The sequence below is a fragment of the Triplophysa rosa genome, linkage group LG11 (genome assembly GCF_024868665.1).
Source record: "Triplophysa rosa linkage group LG11, Trosa_1v2, whole genome shotgun sequence".
NCBI lineage: Eukaryota > Metazoa > Chordata > Actinopteri > Cypriniformes > Nemacheilidae > Triplophysa > Triplophysa rosa.
In genome coordinates, this window is record NC_079900.1 from 8,719,974 (window position 1) to 8,740,866 (window position 20,893).

General features: G+C 39.9%; 3 protein-coding genes across 6 annotated transcripts in view; 1 reads left to right on the forward strand and 2 right to left on the reverse strand.

The window, feature by feature from the left end:
- The window catches only part of dhrs7b (dehydrogenase/reductase (SDR family) member 7B), a 4,946-nt gene extending 4,768 nt beyond the window's left edge, over positions 1–178 (reverse strand). The window contains exon 1 of one of the 2 annotated variants that reach the window (XM_057346840.1): positions 91–178. The gene's annotated coding sequence lies outside the window, so the exon portion shown is untranslated. The remainder of the gene's footprint in view (positions 1–90) is intronic. The other variant, XM_057346839.1, reaches the window with a different exon arrangement.
- A 457-nt stretch (positions 179–635) lies between these two features.
- Positions 636–14,781, reverse strand: cramp1 (cramped chromatin regulator homolog 1). Of its 3 annotated transcripts, none has more exons than XM_057346759.1 (20): positions 14,671–14,781; positions 12,266–12,636; positions 10,512–10,714; positions 10,014–10,167; positions 9,533–9,616; positions 9,380–9,428; positions 9,143–9,228; positions 8,736–8,859; positions 8,422–8,503; positions 5,812–6,648; positions 5,510–5,669; positions 4,923–5,092; positions 4,351–4,419; positions 4,143–4,224; positions 3,815–3,925; positions 3,561–3,730; positions 3,272–3,458; positions 2,389–2,541; positions 2,042–2,178; positions 636–1,836 (listed from the first exon to the last, which is right to left on the reverse strand). In XM_057346759.1, exons 2-20 carry the CDS (start codon positions 12,633–12,635, stop codon positions 1,717–1,719), a joined length of 3,348 nt encoding a protein of 1,115 aa, XP_057202742.1. In that variant the 5' UTR covers position 12,636; positions 14,671–14,781; the 3' UTR covers positions 636–1,716. The 3 variants fall into 3 exon arrangements, with proteins under 3 accessions (XP_057202742.1, XP_057202741.1, XP_057202740.1); XM_057346758.1 differs by lacking the exon at positions 14,671–14,781 and adding an exon at positions 13,018–13,278; XM_057346757.1 differs by lacking the exon at positions 14,671–14,781 and adding an exon at positions 12,724–12,925.
- An 804-nt stretch (positions 14,782–15,585) lies between these two features.
- Positions 15,586–20,668, forward strand: jpt2 (Jupiter microtubule associated homolog 2). Its single transcript, XM_057346857.1, has 5 exons — positions 15,586–15,744; positions 16,634–16,785; positions 19,040–19,185; positions 19,287–19,329; positions 19,432–20,668. Exons 1-5 carry the CDS (start codon positions 15,689–15,691, stop codon positions 19,671–19,673), a joined length of 639 nt encoding a protein of 212 aa, XP_057202840.1. The 5' UTR covers positions 15,586–15,688; the 3' UTR covers positions 19,674–20,668.
- Positions 20,669–20,893: the final 225 nt, after the last annotated feature.

The following is a 20,893-nucleotide window of genomic DNA, read 5'->3' on the forward strand; positions in this document are numbered from 1 at the left end:
AGGTTATATTATAGTCTATATGGTTATATATATATATATATATATAATGTACAAAATAATACAGTAGGGTTAACCACACACATTACTCACCGGAAACAGAGCACCCATGCGAGTGAACATTGAACGCGGAAGCAATGGTTCACGTGGGATTTGTTGTGCTGCAAGACCGAGCAGCTAGGCTTTCGCACTGCTCTCGCGGTACCTTGATGTCATGAGCCTATAAGTCTGCGTACGCCTCGTTAAGTCGAACACGCCTATAAATCTCACGTAAAACAACAAACTGATGTGGTACAGGGTAATTAAAATAAAAATCAATCAAATCTATATATGGGTAGTTTACGAAAAAATCGTATGTGTGTCCCATGGTGTGACAGCAAAATTTAGAAAACAAAGTGTTAATATTACATTGCTTTATATTATTAATATTCATAGAAAATTGTCCACATAATTCACATGAACACTTTAGAAACTGGTTATATTCATAATTTTGTGCAATAGAACATACAGTATTTCAAATACATTTTTGTATATATTTGTGTCTATTCTATTTAACTATTTTTACTACTAGGACAAAAAAATATGGGTCCTTTTGTGGTTTTGGCAGGTTTTTGAGTTAAAACACAAACACACGGGAGTTAGCGTTAGCTATATTTTATACACATTGGGGTTGAAAACTTATTTCAACAACACATAAATCTTTAAAACAGTTAAGAGGAGCTCCTATAGGCCTGCATGAGACATGTTAAATGAAACAAAGAACACATCCTCTGCGAGTTATCAATAAATAAACCAACTGATAATAATTTACATTATGTTACAAAAGCAGTAAATACTGGGGTTTGTTATTGTCTATTTACATCTGTGCAAACACTCACATTTATATGCACACACACACACACTCACGTACAAAAAGAGAAAAGCAAAACACATATGAGTGAACCCTGTTCAAAAATTACCCCCTTACTGGATCAATATCATTAAGTAGGAAACAAGACCTAGTGTTGGAGGGAAAAAAACTACTTTTCTAGAGATGTTTGATCTTGCATTTGATGCAACTATACTGCATTTGTGTAATGGATAACCTTAGTGTGTCAGATATTTTTAGCTCCTGTATTCACCTCACAAAAAAGCCCTTGTTATCGGTCCCTTTTCGTAGTGCAGATTTTAAAAACCAGACAGGTTTACACGGAGGGTGTGCACAGACGTACACAAATGCATTTCTATGGCTTTTGAAGGTTTTGCACCAAGCTATGAAGACATGTATGACGTACAACAGGAAAGGAGTCACAAAGACACAACATATACAATCCTTGGCTCCACTTACAGATGCATGCACATGCACGCACACAAAAGTGAGACAAGTTAACAGACAAAAACGGACAAGTAATTTGTTCAGATATGGCAGGTCTTATGTTCTCTGTACATGAGGTTGCATTGTAAACTGGAGTTTGCTTCAGTTTTTAAATTTCCTGGGAGCGGCTCTTAAGACAACAGCCACAGAACTACAAAACACACATATATAAACAACACATTCTCTCACACACAAATCCACAAAACCCAAATGCTATTGTGGATCCCAACGATCTATTGCACTTCCAACAGCTGAAACTGATTCCAAACTGTCTGTTAACATTCTTCTGTCCAATCCACGCTTTGTGATTGATAACTGCAGCTTTATCAGAAGAGGCGGGGCAGTGGCTGACCCCACCCACTAAATCAGTCCACTGGAGATGCGAGGGTCGTTTCTGTGACGGAGAGCTCCTGCGCGAGGTCATTGAAGCGGGCGATGTAGTCGACGCTGCTCTCACTCATCATACAGGCCAGCTGAGTATCCACCTGTAACATGAAAACAGTCAGACCTTCAATGACATCTACAAATCTTCATGGCACCTGTCAACCTAAATGAGACAACTGCTCTACCCTCACTTCCTGTTTATTTCCAAAAGCATCCGTTGATAATGCCCCATATCAAACAACATTAAGCCACCAGACAGCAGCTGGGACTTCCTGTTTGAGAGGCAGTGATGAAAAGGCTTCTCACCTCGGCAACATCAGGCAGGCCACGGGATTGAAAACAGTCATGGGAGTTGCCGTCCAGCAGACTGGGTCCAAGTAAGGCTGTGCTGCTGGATGGGGGGAGGGTTGTTCTTCTGGCCTTATCAGGAGATGCCAGACTAGCTGCAATCAGGAAAAACCAGAGATGCACTTGTCAATAACGTTTACACTGATTGTACTCTGTAAGCGTACGGGAAGACTCTGCCTAAAGAGTTGTATTGATGCCGAGTTTGTCTTTGGCACAAATTATAAAAAAAACTAATTCTATACAGCAACTAAAAATATTTGGGTGATTGACAAAATGAATCATCATGAATGTATTGTTCTACGTACAGAGCAGGCAGCCGAGACTTGAATCAGTAGAGTCACTGGGGTACCACTGAGGGTCATGTGTGGGAGACGGCATCCAGCTGTCACATGGAGAGGGGAGGAGCTTAGATCTATCACTACCATTAAGCTTAGGAGGTGAAAGCAAGGATCCATCACCTGAGAAAGTAATTTACAAGTACTTGAATGAGACAGACAGAAAAAGAAACTTTGGGAAATACAGAGGACATTTCTCTTGTTCGCTAAAAACTTGCATGAAGGCTTCCACATATATTTATAAATCCAAATATGTCCTATTTAAAGGTCCAGTGTATGTATTTAGCGGCTTCTAGCTGTAACCAACAGATCACTCCACCACTCGCCCCACCCTTTCGAAGCACTACGATGGCTGACATAGGGCTAAGATGTCGTTACGTTTTCGCTTCTTTGCCGAAGGAGATGTCGTATTTATGAAACGCACTCTGTAAAGCAGTTTGTCCGTTTAGGGCTACTGTAGAAACAACATGGCGGATTCCATGCAAGGGGGCCCACGGTGTATGTAGATAGAAATAGCTCATTCTAAGGTAATAAAAAACATAACGCTTCATAATGTAAATGTCTTTATACACCACTGAAGACGTGAAGTGATGTATATTATATTGCATTTCTGTCAATAAATCCTCCAAAAAATTACACATTGGACCTCAAAGGTATTGCGTGGTACATGGCACTTGGAATACACTGAATCTGTCCTGATTATGTTTTTAAATGTACTAATTTTATCAATAGTTAAGATACATTTCCAATGATGGATTTTAATGGCTCAATCTAAAACAATCTGAAAAAGAGAAATGGAATGGTGAAATAAATTCTCCCCCACCACTAACATCTACAGCTATCTAGGACTTACCATAATGGGAGTTGATGGCGAGCTCGATAATAGAGTCACTGATGTGAGTTTGTGCCTCTCCAGAAGGGAGAGACTCTTCTGGAGGGCCCGGCAGAGATATATCCAATAAGGAAGCAACACTAGGAGGGGCTAAAAGAGAGTCTCCACCCCCTGGAGAGGGTGGAGAGACACCATTCTGAAGCGATTCCTGAACACAAAAAAAGTTAAATTCAGAACAGAAGCAAACAGGCCAGAATAAAGATTGTTTGACAGATGCTTTAGCAAGGCAATTTTTCGTTTTTTGTCTCACCTCAGAAGGCTCCTGATCGAGTAGATCAGGCTCTTGTTCAGGTGCAGCAGGTGTGGAGTTTATGGCTTCTTCAGCATGCACAAGGGTCTTGTCAATGCTCGGGGCCTCCACATCTCGACAGGGGCTGCCTGGGATAATGCCTGCCGATTTTGCTGCCATGTCAATTGCACCTGAAACATTTAAAAGAAATAAATGTTTTCCTGAATTTAAAATGAAGTGTATAAATTCCTTTTACAGTTTGGTTGTGAACTTACTGGATAGCTGACTAGTGGAAGCAGGACTAGCAGCAGTGGACGAAGATTTTGAAGGAAGCTGGCGGTTTGATGGGGCGAGACGAGTTTGAATTGGACGAAAGGAACCCGTACCTGATTAAAAAAAATGTGTGCAAAAATTCAGATTGATGGAAGAAAAACTGACAGTGATGTGATGAGTCTTGAAGTGTAAAGACAGAGACAACTACAAGTTAATCATTGACTGATATGCATTTTAATGAGAGATAGGGAAAGTGTTTGAGGACACTTTTTCGAAACCTGTCATTACTTTTGCAATTTCATCTGATGATGCTAATGGCTTACAAACTACCTGTAGCAGATGAATTCGAGAGAATGGAGAAGGAGCACACGTGTGGTGAAGTGTCTCCAGCTGTTCGTGGCAGCAGCGTCCTCTGTGGGAAAAATATAGGCATCTGTTATCATTTGCCAGTAACACACAGATAAAGATAAAACTATGCACTTTCTACACAAGTCTGTAGTTCATGAGAGATGCTGCATGTCTTTTTATTGGCACTCACCTGAACCACAAGAGGTTTCCTCAGTGGACGGCCCCTCCCTATTTTCCTATGCTTTGAAAACATATCTGACTAAAGACAAAATACAGCACAATTAGAGAAAAAAACCTGTACATGAAAACAAAACATTGTGATTTATATTTTTGGAATTATTTTTGTTTGTCTTTTTTTCTTACCCCCCACATCCCCATAGGTAAGGTTTAAGTACCATTATTTTAATGGATATAATGCAAGACACTGTTTAACATTATCACGAATGTTTATTTAAATGGCCATTATAACAATGATTCACTTTTTGACACAAAACCTAAAATTGTTTCAACAGCTTCTTGCTTTAATGAGACACCTGATCTTATCTTACACAACTTTTAATACATCTCAGAACAATGCCCGAAGAAACCCTCTGAAGTGCAGTGAATTCATTCAAACATTATTGATCCAAATTATCTATGAGCTTTAGGTAAAGAGCTCCTACAGGACTGAATGTGTATAATTTGTCCAACTGACCATTTGCTGACTATATTATCATTTAAGATTAAAAGCTTCCCTTATTTCTTCTAAAAAAAAACACTTACACAACTTAGACTGATGGAGTTCAGTTGCTGGCGAAAGGCTAGCTCCGCCTCCTTATTAGGAGAGAACATCCGTAACTGGCGGGAGCTGTTGGGAGGCAGAGTTGTCGGGACAGCGAACCCCTCGCTGTCACCGCCGGAGGCCAGCAGAGAACGTGGCAGGATTCTCCCACCTGTGGAGAACATATCTTTTTGAAATTTCAGCTAGCTACTTCCTCGGGGGTTAAACTAATAGAGAGTAGTGAAATATTGCAATATTGAATCGGTACGCTAATGAGTTTCATTCAAGAACAGACGGTATTGACCCTCAGGGTAGTAACACCTCCAGCTGTTATCTGCTGTTGGTCTGTTGATGTTGGAACAAAACATTTTACAGTTTTGGGTTGTTATTCATTACACACATTTTTAACATTAAACTACTTTCGTCTATTGAATCAGTTGAATATACAGAGACCGTTACTGACCAGTCAAATATAGCAAAACTGACTCCATCACTGGCATGGTTTTTTGCAAATGTTTTGGGGAATCCTGTTTATGGTCATTTTTGCACAACCAGTTAGGCAGAAATGACACACTGTAGTGGGATTTACCTGCATTATTCAAAAGTATTTTAGAGCGTGCTGCGTGTTGCGGTCGACCACAGCTGGGACTACGGGCTGCCCCGGCTGAAGTTCTGCCTGGAGGAGTAACAGACGATTCCTCTTGCCCTGACTTTAATGGTGATGTTCCCACTGAACACACTTCTGGAGTCTGGAACAGAATAATAAAGTTATAATAAGACTATGCAAGACCAAATAATCAGGACAAAACAGTCACACAAGTTTAATTCTATTTTTCGTGCAAAAAAGTTTAAAGATGAAAAATGCATAAAAATCGTAATAAGAGGACTCACTGGTTTGGGGTTGACCTCTGATGACACAAGTCTCAAGAGACACCGAAACACATTTTGAGCGGTGGGTGGGGCTGAGGGGTGGGGCTTAGGCTGCCATTCATACTCCAACTGTAGTTTTCCCGGCTTGCCCAGCATGAGGTAGAGTTCTGCCAGTGTCACATTCTCAGAGCCTTGTGAGGTCCATCCTTCTTCTCTGATTTGCTGAGGAGATCGTCCAGTCCCACCCACTTCCTCACCACGCCCTGCGGGTTCCATTTGCGGCGGGCCTTTATCTGATGTAACCACTGTTCCAGGTTCCTCAGTCCTGCTCTCTACAGAAGGAAGTTCTCCCTGAGTCTCTTTGTCCTGCCCACTAGGATCAGTCTGAGGCTGACCTAACAGAGTCTCTTGCTCCGCAGTCCCCGTCCCACTTTCCTCCTGTCCTATAGGAAGTGATGAAGTGAGGGTTGGACTAACCGGAGTAACAAAGGAAGAGTTAGTGTTAAGGGGTGGGTTTACACTGTTCTCCAACCCTGGAGCTGAAGTGCCGCCATCTGAAGTATCAACAGAATGCCCGTCGCCTCTTTTAGGGTCTCCTCCCATTGGTCCAGATTTGCCTGATTTCCCTCTAGCAGGCTGAATTCCAAGAATGTGAGCAGCAGGTAAATCCCTAATACCCGTGCGGCCACGCCCACTCTCCTGCCAGTACACAGTGCACGAGGCCTTTGAGTGTACAACGCGAGCCACACCTGGTAAAGTAGTTACTGTACAGTTCTCTGCGGGAAATAGAAACAGGTCTTCCGACTCGTTAGACCGGGCCAGGCCCTCTAGAGCTTCTCGTTCCGCCAGGCTCTTTCGCTACACATATTAAGTTAAGGCCAATTACAACTGCAGAACAGATAGAGACACACAAAACTAGGGTTTGGATACTAAAGTGGTGTTTACATTAGCCCGTTTTCGTACGAAAACGGCGTTTTAAAACCAAAACGATCCTCGTTTATACTGCCGTTTCTACATGCGTTTTAGAAAAAATCTGCTTCTACACATTACTGAAAATGCATGTCACATGACCCTTCAGAAAACCCCCGGCACATATGAGCGAGGTCTGGCTACCCAGCGCAGGATCGCGTCTCTCCGCGTCTTCTGTGCTGTGAGACCGGTATAGAGAAGCAACACGTTCCTCAAGCACGCGCAGATGATTTTCAAATTAATGTGTGCACCGTTTCCAAACATTTGTCACTTACCGAATGTGTGGGCATATAAATATGAATTAACACTTTGTCTGTAAATGTACGTAGTTCGTTACTTAGACTGAACTTTGCGCTGCAAAAAAGTGAAAGGGACTTTTTGACTGTTTAAATGGTAAGATGCTTTATTGCATTCCTCCTTTACATGCGGTAACTTTATTGGTAGTTCATTGGTAATGAACGTGCTGTATTCCCGTTTGTAAAAAATAATTCATTATTATCAAGTAGTTTTTTGTAGTTCTATTTGTATTGTATGGCACAGCATTGTTACGTTATGCTTAAGGAAAATGTCAATTCATTTTACTATTTGTGGCTTGTGTTTTGAATTATGTTCCCCTGCATTTCAGATATTTTACCTAAAACACATTTATTTTGCACATTGCGACTTGAATCTGGCTTATTTCGTTTTTTATTTGTATTTATTACAAAGGTATATTCTGTTCTAAACAAATTCTGTAAATTAATGTTTGTTTTTTGGTGCATCAATGTTGCGCTGCACTTATCGCTGCACCCTTGTTTAACCACCTGGTGTCGTCCCCACGATTCGACTATAGGCACGACGTGACAATTCTGATTTGACTATGTAAATCCTTAGTCGAGGACACCCCTAGCGCATACATACAAGTTCGTTGTTGATGACAGTTGGTTACTAGTCACAGACCGGCCAGTACAAAATGAACATGATGCCAAGGAAAAGCAAGGACGTCTTCGTGTGAATAGATCCAGCTATTAGGCTTGTTCGATTTCATCCGGCGCCACGCAGACCGATCGACAGATGACATTGCAGTACTGAGTGAGCCATTTAAAAGCATATTGCTCTCGTTTGTCTCTTGCGTTGCTGTAATGTCCCCGTGTCGATCCGTGTTCGCAGCGCAGCGCAGCTTGAAGTCAAACAAGCCTGTTGTTTACATGATCTTTGCGAGGTTGGTCATTGTCGTCTTCAGGTAGCGTAATGGCTCATATGACAGGGGCTTAACGAATCAGGGAAGCAAACGCAATGACACAGACACCCAATCAGTAAGCGAATGTGGGCAACTACGCCTGCGTATTCTAAAGGCTGTGTTTTGTCAGTTTACACAGAAACACAACCCCGGAGTTTTCAAACTAAAACGGGGTCTGCAGCATTTCCAAAAGTACGAAAACTCCAGAGTAGTGTAAATGCCAGGCGTAACCGTAGCAAGAGTTTTGCGTTTTTAAAGGAAAACGCACTGGTATAAACGGCGTCTAAGGGTTTGGAGGCTTACTTGCAAGGAGAGCTTTTCATAGAAATCTTTTGAACTGTCATAAAATGCACCATAAATGTATCCCTTAAAACAGATGAGGAGGAACAAGGAATGAAATTAAAGTTATGACTGTGCATGCCGAGATGTGAATTCAAGGATACAATTCGTTCATCCTGCATAGCCCACTTTTGCTTCAGGAACTCGATGAGACTGGAGACCTTCCGGTGGAGCTCAACCACCATCCTACAAACACACCAATAAGCGATCATTACCAGATATATTACACAACAGCCCACAAATTACATTATTCAAATGAAAATAAATGGATCTCATTTACTAGTCTAATGCACTGATGAATCTTGCTCAATATGAAAACGAATATGTTAATTTTTTTATCAAAATGTATTAATTAGTTTCACCTCTAAAACGTCTTAAAAGATCTGTGGGGCAACACGTGTGCATTAGTGAAGCTCACCTGAGCCGAGGATTATGGGCTAGACTCTGGACCCGAGCCCAGGAGTGGTTGCTTCTTGGCTGAAGCTCCACAGCAACCTTCAAGGGTAAACGCACAGGCTTCTGATCTTCTTCATCGCTCACACCTGAAAAGACGGAAGATTGTAAGAGAATCTAGAACACCGAAATACATCACATACAATCTGTTGGTGTCCTAAATTTGCATTGTCCAATCAGTCCTGAAACCATGGAAACAGTGAAGGACCACCCCACCTACACTATGGAGAGCAGCACCATGGATCACGCTCACCCACCTAAATGCCCATAGCGCTCCACTGTGTCATGTCTGGTCTCACCCTTACTCTATCGCTTCACTGAAGTCAATGCTTTAACACTATATATATTGGACTCCATATCGCACAAACACACCATCTGGGTCACAGAGTTTCTTCAGAGCACGGCACATGGGAGCTTTGATCCTGAGGTTTCTGCCTTTGGAACGCACGGTGGTGGCCCTAAAACGACACACACAAAATTAAACTAGTATCATGGTTTGATCACAGCGTATAAAGATGTGACATACACTTTCCCATTAGACATGACCTAATGCACCACTGTGCAATACATTTTCATTTGCTCACTCTCAAAACATAAAGACACACTTACCCCTGCTGAATAAGTTCATTTAGTTTGGCCACATTTTTGTCATCCATCACTGGAACAGAAGACAAGATGGAATGTCAAGTTCGCAATGTTCCCATATGCAACCATTTAAAATGTCCCCCTTGATGAAGGAACAAATTTATCTGATATACTTACAGCCTCCGACCTTCTTTCTAAGTTCAGCGTAGCAGATGAGGCCATAGAGCTCTTGTGAGGACTTCTTTAGAACACGGGAATAAACTAAGAAAGAAGAGGATGAAATGAAGAGTTTTATAAATTATTGAAAAATTAAAAGAATCTTTTCCTGTGCACTTGGCAATGACTAAAAACCAAAATATGACACACATAATGGAGGACGATGTGCTGCATTTTAAATGTGCTAAATATCAAGATTTAAATTGCGATAAGGATATGGTAACTAATCATTTACATGCATGCAAATGTGCATGGTGTGGGCAGACACATGATTTGATAATGTTTTGACTGAGAAACCAGGCAGTGTGGAAGAGTAGATTCAATTTCTGAGATCCAGGTGACACACTCAATGTAAATTCAGTTGGTTTGGATAAAAGTGTCTGCTAAATGGGTAAATGTAAAAGTGATGCTAGGTACATCTTTGTCTTACTGTCAATCTCACCATTGTTGAAATCGATGTGTTTAGAGATCTTGTGCCAGGTCCTGTAGTAGAAATGGCGTACCTGCTCCTTGTTCTTCACCATACTGGCAGGTTTCCCTTTCTTTTTATATTTAAGAGCAACATTGTTCTGAATGGCCTCAAAATCTTTCCCATGCTGTGAAAGAAGGAGGGAAAGACAGAAAAAAATCTGATCAAAATTCAAATAAAATACAAACCCAATCATATTGTTAGTGATGCTGAACTTCAACTTCAGCTTCAATATCAGAGGTTTTAAACCAATCTTTATAAACAGAAGACTAAACTAAATAAAAAGCCCTGTTAGAACAGTAAGATGAAATGCATTATAATAGATTAGGTCCAGCTATTCTAAGAATTGTTTCCACATTTGATAGTAACAGACTAATCAGGTGAGAAAGCCATGGAAAAATCCTACAATTGCAAAGAACTTTTAGCAAGTTACGCTTTTGTTGGCCAAATCCTTTAATGTTGAAAAATCACCTCGTAAAGTCCTTCAAAGAAACTGTTCTTGTCCTCAGTACTCCAGGACTCCCACTGTCTGCGCACTCGCTTCTGACTTCCCCCATCTTCCTTCTCTGCAGGGCCCTGGCCCTTTGGGGCAGATCTGGATGCCCCGCCTCCTCCAGAGCTTCCAGCTGAACCTGCAGCAACTGTCACACACACAGAGGGACCTGCTTCTGCACCTGTTAAGGAGAGAAAAAGAAAGGGGGTTAGTGTGTCGTTTCCAACACATTCTGTAATTCAAAAAAGCAAACATCAGGACAACTACATAAAATGTCATTATTACATTAAATAATTATTAATTATAAATAAAATAATAAAACTAAAAATATACCAGTCAAAAACATCTTTAATGTTGTGTATTTTTAGTTATGTAAGGATGCAGAGAGAAAGACAGTTTGTAACCACTGTGGCTTTTAAAGTAAAAAGGTCACCTACAATGTTGGAGTGTAAACCAGATACAGGCACTGAATTATTTACTACATTAAATCTGTAATATTAACAGAATATCAATCATCGTGTTATCAATATCACGATTATTGTCAATCCGAGTTTACTGCGACACCTCTATTTCTGACCAGTACTACGGTTGGTATTGTGTGATGTGACTTTCACCAAACAGGCATATCTACATCAAACAAATGTCAGGTTCAAACTTTCAAGAAAACAAACGCAAAACAACTGTTACTCATACACAAAATATGATCTGGTGTCAATAACAAGTGCTGAAATGTGTTTATTAATAGCTTCATTTCCATGATGGCTGTGCAACCAAATACTACATTCCTATTCATAATATTTGCTTTGTTAAGCTTTTTGAATATAACAGATTTAGATATAACCAGAAAAACTTTTTTATTTTTAGACATATTTATATTTTTTTATATATGGTTTATATTGTTTAAACAACAGAATATATTGTTTATAACAATATATTAATATTCATAATTAGGCAGAGAGTTGGTCAAATGAAAAGCAGTCAACCCCCACACCTCATTAAAAAAACTAAATGAGACTCAAGATCCGGAATCTATTTTTAATCTATTTTGAAATTGAACCTATTTTCAATTTCAATTTTATTTGGGTGCAAGTTGGCACGACAGTATCTGCATGTCAGGAAGTATGTGTGGAGTATCTCGGAGGGTGTCCAGACCTGCTGCCAAGTGCACTGATCCAAAAAGAACATGTTGGGAAACAGAAGCAACTCACTCTCCCCCTCTCAATTACACACAACCAGATGCAATGAGCATCCCAAACACACTCCAGCATTCAGACCTATTGTCCTAAAATGCAATCTGCAAATAAACATGAAATTTACAAACACTGTATAAAATCAGATTATTCAAACTCATGACATGATTTACTCGATATAAATATGCCGTTGCATCAACTCCTGTCAGAATGACAGCTAAACTTACATGAAACAAAAACAAATGTAAGCTTTCTTATTCAAAATAACGTAGTGATGCTATTAAATTGAATAAATATGATTATAGTGCAAGCAAAGCATCCCAGTGTTGACCTTTACAATGTGACCAACTTGTCAAATCACTTTCACTCACAAGCTGCACTACAGCTTCACTCCGTTGTCAAAAAACAAGCAATTCATAAACTCACACATCACTCGTAAAATGGCTTAAAATGCATTCAAAAGTAAATAAGACGTATACAGAATGGATGCAAAAAGTCCTGTGCTACAGGTGAGCAGTGGACACGTCCAGATGGCCATTTACCTTTCGCTTTTGCACCGCCGTTACCGTTCAGCGCCGAGGACGCGGCATCTTTTCGTAACCGCTTGCTCGGAGGTCGCACGCTGGATCGGAGAAAATGATGCTGGTCCTGGTTGTTCGGGGCCGGTGTGGATGAGGAGAGAGCTATCGGGTTCACCTGGGCTCCGGGCGGGCTTGATGTTTCGGTAGAAAGTGTCGGAGCCGAACCGGAGCTGGACGTGCTTGATGGATTAAGTGTTTCCTCTGCTACTCTCTTTGTACTCGTCTCCTCGCTCGCCTGATCTACGCTCTCTCCATCCTCGCCCCCTTCGAGCTTTCGGTCCGGTTTGCTCGGCCCCTCGACACCCGAACCGCCCCCTTGGCCCACTGTCATCCTGGCAAAACACAAACGAAGCATATTTGTAAACATTTGCCGTGACACAAAACAATGATCAACTTGGAAAGACGACGTTCTCCTCAACTCAACATGGCCGCCGCTGTTTGTTTCAAATCCCCTCGCACCGTCCCGACAAATCGCATCGAAAAACACCTCTTTGTTCATTTACGATTTTGATCGAAACCGCAAATTCCACAATAATCCCAGCCGCCCTATTGTTTAGTTTTGCCTGGCTCGAGTTGCGAACCGTCCTTTATTTACCTTGAGATTCAAACGCGAGCGCCTTCACTTTAGCGCCCTGCAGAAACGACAGACGACAACGAACATCTTTCGCGCATTCGACCTCTAATTAAAGTGCTCGTTTCTCAAGCTTTCTTACCCATTTTCTAGCTCTTCGAAAGCGGACGGTGTCTTCTTTCTCTTCACCATGAGTTCGAAGGTTTTGAAAGCCAAAACCTGACGATTTTCAACATATTCAAAGCGCAAACGAGGTCAGGCAAAGTCGTTCTCTCCTGGCTGCTGCTCCTACTGGGGTTCAACTCCGCGCAGCGCAACTGGGAGCTCTCGTAGCCACAGCAACTCTGACTCACAAACTCACTACTTTTATCACAACCATAAACAACTATCATGTACGTTTTTGTTTATTACAAAAACTGCACGATCACAACGCGGCTGTACTACCAACACGAGCGCGGGTTTTTAATGCGTTTCAGTCAAAACAAACGTATGCAGACGGCCACTATTCTCTGCTTGGACTTTGCTTACTCGACCTACGTCACCATAACTAGAGTAGATGCTGATTTATCGTTAAAAATGTTCAATTTTGCTCGGTGACACCACAGTCCCAACGTTTACCCAAAATATGCATAAAGTGCACCTTGATTTAATCATCTCAACAATGAGCAGACCAGATACAGATCACGTACTGTATACAGAAGGGTATGTGGGTTGAAAACAAATCACATGATTCTTCATCCCAATTATAACAGTGCCAATCAGCAGTTCTGAATCGTTCTCGAATCGCCCATCTCACCCCCTTCATAAATAATTGTTTCAATGGCTTATTGCAACTACGTTTACTCTAAAAAGGGTGTGTCTTCAGATCTCTTTACTGTGTCAGAATGTCACAAAGCCTATCTAATTTAACAATTATGTGCAAAACCAGCGGTACATACTTGATCTATAAAGTTTGATCGCTTTATAGTTTTTTTTGTTGTTAACATTTGCAGCAAATATGCACATTTAGATGTTTTGAGGTCCTCTGCTGTTTATATATTTGATGATGTTACCTGTATCCTATGTTGACAGCGCTTTGCTTTGTTGTCGGTGAAAAACAACTTTAATCTCGATTCATCCCATGAAAAACATTGTAATAATGTCTTTATGAAATGAGAGATGGTGGGGCAATGCTGCTAGCCTCAGCTGCTTTATCATGAACAGCTGCAGCTGTCAATGCCTTTATTTAATACTTTTGAGAGTGTTATTACATTTGCTTCCAAACGTACACATTTGATCTAGTTCAGACTAAAGGATAAAGGATGTATGAAGCTGTGGGTTTGCGAGGAAAGAATATGATTTTGACTGAATGACAGGTGGTGATAAAATATGAAGCTCAAAGTACTCTGACGATCTGATCCAAGGCCATATTCACAATTGTAGATGCCATTGGATGGCTAAACCATAGGAATATATCGTACAATCTAAACCTATCTGTTACATGTCAATGTGTGTCAGCAGCTGACTGCTTGATGGTATATACTTGAAGCTTGTCAGCACATAACCTAAATGTAGAATGCCTACAAGCAAAAACTGATGCAACACAAAGAGCCTGACAGCTCACAATACAGTCAATGTAACAACGGTTACCTAACGAGCAATGCCATCAGAACTGTCATTGAGGAAAATTGGTCCGCTAACTTGCTAGCTAAACGGTTTACTTACCGCTCCGTGCACGAGTTAAGTTTTAAAAAGAGCTCAGTAATGTATATTAGCTATTTATGTCGTTGAAAAAAAGATTTTATAAGTACTATACCTGTTTAGGAGGTTTCCTTTTGACTTTGAAAAACTCCACGGTATCCAAAGAGCCTAGAACAGAAGAGTAGCAGGAGAACCACTGAGAACTGCATCCCTTCCTGTTTTTCTCTGCTCTTAAGCACGCCTACTACAACTCAAAAACAAAAGCCGTGATTGGTCGATATGCTGCGCGTTTCATGTGCGTAAATTGATAGACAGGTCAATTGCCCAATCCATCACATAAAAGCGTTCAGGGGCGTATTTTCAAAAGTATCCAATCAAGACTTACGTTGATAGAGCGTCATTTTATTCATCTAAAAAAATGTTTTAAAATAGAAGTCCCACCCTGGTGAACGTACGAAAACTACAGAAAATATATTTATGGTAGATAGTTTTATTAGTGGGTGCCAATGCCATTTTAAAAGGTGAATGTTTTCGTATATACGTTCAAATAAAATACAGTTTAGAATTATTCCAGTTTAGAAAAATGTTCCTTTTGACCAGCTACTTCAAGACTGGACATTATATTACACTGTTGATGCCTGGCTCTGTTTTCTTTGATCTATAAATACATATTTACATATGTGTATTACTTAATTTCCCAACCTGTGATCTGTTTGAAATTAGATTTTGTTGGCAGCTAAACATTGTAAATATTTATGTTTTACATTTGAATTAATGCTGAAATATATTTGTATATAATAATCTTTTATTTTATTGTTTCCTTCACATTTTTATGTAATTTATGATTTCGAGAACGACAGTGTGCGTTTGTAGCTCATCAAACTATCCAATCAGCATGCGAATCCATACATGCAGACTTCTACAGCCAATAGAATTCGGTCTCATTGAGATTGATTTCTGAGTGGACCATTCCCATAATGATATATGAAATCAAGCCTTCCTGGGCGTGATCGGGCGAATTTGAGAGCCATTTTTTTTACTTCCAGTTTTGGACACAGCGGTTGTGGCAGGATAGCGTTAGGGGTGTTGGTGAAGTTAGTGGGTCACGTCGTAGTAGACTGTGACAAGCAATCATGACTTCAACAAATATGTTTCAGGGAATTGAGAATAATGCCAAACCAAGTTCAAGGTATGAGCCGCGTGCTGACTAATCCAGTGTTTGTAGTTGGTTTACTGTAACGTTGTTCGCTGTTCATCAGTGGTTATGACTAGATAAGTGAAAGAAGAACTTGAGCATGTCCAAGAGCTAACCGCTAACTCAGATTAGCCAAGCAATTATTATTACGATAGATTGGTTTAAAATGCGCCTTTAAATTGTATCCCTCAGATGCATTGATATACACTTTATGCTGTACTGGGAAATAATGATAGTGTATGTTTTCTTGGTTTTAATTAAGCGATAATCAGTTGTTAGCCGTTAGCGGAATAATCGCAGACTCTCAAAGATTAAGTTTTGTCAGCCATATAGTCGTAATTTACTTTAATCCAATATCTTCTACTTTAAAATGAACGATTTGGAATAAGTTAGAAATTGTGGTCTTTACCGAAGTTAAAGTGCACGCGTTTTCTCGATGTGTTGTTAGTAAACGAAGTTTTGCCGCAGTGTTTAGGTTTGTGCAACGTCAGTGTGGGGCTTTAATATTTCTTAGGGAGTGCATCAATCGTTCATAAAATATGAAGTTAATGGTTTGGTAAATGTTAAAACTGCGCTTGGTGTCCCATAACAGCCTGAACGCATAAGCTTCGATTAGTTTGCACTGTTCCATCCAACATGGCGCTGTTGGGCAGTAATATAAAATGTTTTGCTAGAAAAACGCTGATTTGTTATAAAATGTGTGAATAATTTGCAATTGTTGCTTATGGTCAGTTTTACAATGCTTACTTTAATTTATTTATTTGATAATCACCTTAAAAAGCAATGTATATCTATATCATTTGTATAACAATAGTCTATAATTATTAATGTAGTACATGAGCTTAGTTCAATACATATTACAATTCTGTATGTCTTTTTGTAGAGTTCTAAGACCTCCTGGTGGAGGCTCCAGCAATCTCTTCGGTGGTTATGAGGAAGACACATCCACCTCTAGACGGCCAAACAAGATGTCCTCATCTATTTTTGGCCCTCCAGAAGAGACTCGGGGTATTCCTAAACGCTCCAATCCCCCAGGTGAGAGCTTTGTGAAGGGGTTCCTTCAGCGGACACAATATTTCATTGTCCTAATGTTACTTTGGGGCCTTTTGCACTTTCCAAGTTAAAATCCTCACAGCACTGTCAGTAGGTTTCATGGACAGTGTAGTTACTTCAGTAGATCTGTTTAACGGCTCTCTTCCTCCTTCCTGCGTTCAATATCTTGTCACCAAAAAGCAAGGTCAAAGCTTCGACACATTCAGCGAAAATTATATACCCTGACAAACTAGCCGTGTGGACAGACCAAATCATTGGTCCAGTTACTGCTCAAGCAGTTTGTTGAATCCACTTTCAGGGGTTGGAGCACAGGATCGTGCACTTAGACCTCAAGACCAGAAACACAAACATCAATCATGATGACAATCATGAAACATCATTCATTAAAAAACAACGAAATACAACAGGCAATTTCAACAACAGCTGCAAGAATTAAGTTAGCAAACACTAAAACAGGAATCCTTTTTAAAAATTTGATTAAACCGAACTAAATATGCCAAAATGCATGCTGAGATCTTTTCTGTTTGTTTTGGACAAAAACTTGAGTATCTAAGTCTAGTCAACGAAATAATCTTTATTAGCAACATGGTGTGGACGAATTTTGTTCCGTATACACAAAATAGTATATTTGCTCCTTCTACAAAAAGTTATTTGTTCAACGTAATTATTACCTAGCTGAACATAGTCAAATTGATTTTTTTACAGTGGGAGCTCTTGTACTTCGTTATAGGCTAGTAAGTTCAATTCAAGTTTATTTATTGCACTTTCTCACAGTGACTAAGTTTACATGTGCACTAATGATGCGATTATTTCCAATAATCAGAGTAAGGACTTAATCGCAGTAACATGTTTACATGACTTGAGCAAACCTCTTCACTCGCGTTTACATGCAGTTTTAATTATTCGGATTATTTGCTTTAATACACCGTACAAACGATGCTCTCGGGTACAGTTGGCGTGTCACTATTGTTTTAATATATTCGTGTGAATCGCTTCAGATGCTAAATGCCTTCCTCCGGATGTGTTTCATAGTTATTCGGCGCTGTGATAAATACAGAAATATTATGAAAAAGTCTTTGCAGCGTTTGTGTACGCTGTCATCGCGTTCGCGCTGTTTCTATATGAAGATAAGGAGCAGAGACTGCTGGCAGCGAGTTGTGTTGACGGTAAAACTTAAGTTACGACTGTCATGTTTACCATGAATTTGCGTTTAAGGTGTGTGACCGAAGCGCATGCGCACCTTGGTCAGAGCAGCATAAACGCGATTAAGGTGTTTACATGCCGCCTTATTGCGATTTAAAACCGGCATACGCCACATATGTTACTTCGATGATGCTTGCTGCGATTATGAGCTTAATCTCATTATTTATGTCGAATGATTGCGGTTATATGAGGTAAAGTGTAATCGCAGTGTTGCCAAAATCCTATTATAATCACATTATGAGGGTGCATGTAAACGTAGTCAATGTTGCATTGTTTCAACAGCTTTACATAAAATCAAAGTGGAAATTTGTAAATGTGTAAAACACATGGTTGCCTGTCCATCCCTTGTGTTTCAAGTGCATGTAGGTTTGTAATATCATTAGGATAAGTAAATTATGAAAGAATTGTTTTGTAAATGATTGCTTTAGATGTATTTTGCCTGTGGAGCAGTCTAGAAGCTTGAGCTGGTATTCTTCATGCTGTTGGATGCAGGTGTTGATCATTTCCACATTTTTCATTGGGCAGGCTGTATTGCTGTGGGATTTGTATCTGTTTATTATGTTTTAAAATTGTATTTATCCTAAAGTCCTTCGAATGTATTTATCCTAAAGTCCTTCAAATGTATACGTCTCTTTCTAGTCTGGAACATGATTTTTTTGAGAAATGTTTATTTTGTTTTGTGTCCATCTATTGGCAGTCAGTGGGGGTAAATGTTGCGTGTGAACTTCTCAAACTGTTTTGTTCATACTGGCATTTGTGTGGCAGAACCAGAGCTTTAGACTTTTTATATCTTTAAAATGTTTTACTTCACAAACTTCAAAGCGTGTTGGGGCTGGTTGAAAGTGACTTAAGGGCATTCAGCCAAATCAAATTTGTGAATTTTGTGGTTGTATTGAAAACCAGAAAACCGTTGCTTGTATTTTTGATCCTTTGAAATTAATGACTCCAGTCAGATTACAAGTTTAGGTGTGACATTGACACAACGAGCATCTGTGCACCTACAAGCTTATTTATTGTTTTTCCTTTGTGACAGGTGGAAAGAGCAGTGGAATATTTGGGCAGCCAGAGGCTCCTCAAGCTCAGAAAAAGCCTGTTCCCCCTGGTGGAGCAACAAGTAACATAATTTGGGGTACAGAGCCAAACCCACTTTCTGTTAAAAGTCACCCCAACAAACCAAAAGTAAGATCTCAAAAGTGACAGTTTTGTTTGTTTCTCACAAAACCTAGAAATTCCATGAAGAACAACGACCAGCTTTTAACTCTTAACACCTTTTTTTGTAGGACAACTTAAGTGTGGTTGTTGAAGCTACACCAGATCCACCAGGTAAATAAATCATGTGATTTAAAAACCCCTGCCTGTCACACTCTTTATTCCTCTTTAATCGCTGACTAGCAGTTTTCTTTCCCCTTTCTTTTCCTAATTCAGCGCCAGTGCCTAAGCAGGAACCTGTTGTTGAAGAGGTGAAGGCTGAGGTGGCTTCTCCTCAACCCACACCGGCAAAAGAAGAACCTGCTCCAGCTCCAGAACCAGCAGCCAATCAGAATTCTGAACCAGCCACAGAGAAACTAACAGAAAAGAACCATGAGCCACGCCTAGGACCACGCCCTCGCTCTCACAACAAAGTGCTTAACCCACCTGGTGGAAAGTCAAGTGTGGTCTTCTATTAGCCCAAAGTTCTGCTTCTTTGTCTCTTACATCCATGTTTTTTCCTCTCTTGTGTATGCTTTCAGCTTGTACTAAAACTTCTCCTTTACCATCTCCCATCATTCACTGCAACCTTGTTTTCTTGTGCTTTTCTATTTCATTTCTTGGTTTTGCACTTTCTGATTCATTCCTCATTTGCTCTTCATCCCTTCATTTATTTAGAGTCACTGTTTCTGTCACTAATTCAAATGAATGGTTATTCTTTCGAGTTGACGGTTCTTTATATTTGTTGTCTAAAATGTATAATGTATATCTTCATAATGAAACTCGGCAGAGTCTATCCAATGCTCAACTGGAACCACAGTCGGTCGGCAAAGCAAACTCTTCAGAATCAGCATGTTCAGATTTACTTTTGAAACTTGAATGTTTTCCTACGGCTTGACTTGTGCAGTAAGATGGCCAACAGTAAAAGTAATCGCTTGAGTGCCTAACCAAAAAAAGCACAATTGTTTGAACTGATAATTACCTATGCCAAAGGATAAATGCGTACAATCAAATGTTATTTACATATCGCATCAGAATGTCCACACTGTCTTCACTCGTCATATAACACAAGGCAATATGCCTTGACAATATGTAAATTGACAAATTTGCAGAAACCTCTGATATGCTGGTTGCTAAAGGAGAGTACTTGAGAAGAGTCACTGTGGTTTTGTCATACTGCTATTAAATTTATCCTTTCTGTCTTGTCATCAGCAGTATGTATATGTTTTGGGTAAAAGTTGTAGTTGGATGTGACGCACCTGTAGAAGTGTGGGAGATTTGCCCCACCTAAAAGTGCCACCCACCCCAGTTCAGAAAACTTAAGTGGTTCCTTAGTTGTGTGACTGGCTGAGATGATGTCACAGAAGTCAGTGTCTTGCAATTGATTTGTATGCTGTTTTGTATTGGTGATTTTTTTTTCATGACAAAAGAATGTTTTACCATGTTGCTCAAAATAAACTAACACAAATCTTGATTTAATAGATGGCTTTATTGATTCTGAACCCTATTGCATAGTATTAAACTGTATCACTGATGCCTTGGAGCTGTGACAAAATTCAAGTCTTTAGTATGTACTGTAAAGGTGAGAGGTGTTGACCATTTAAAGTTCATGCTTTCCATTTAACAAAAATATGTTAAGTACAAAATAAGGTCAAATTTGTAAAAAAGATTTTTTATAGAATAGGGTCTCAATTTTGAA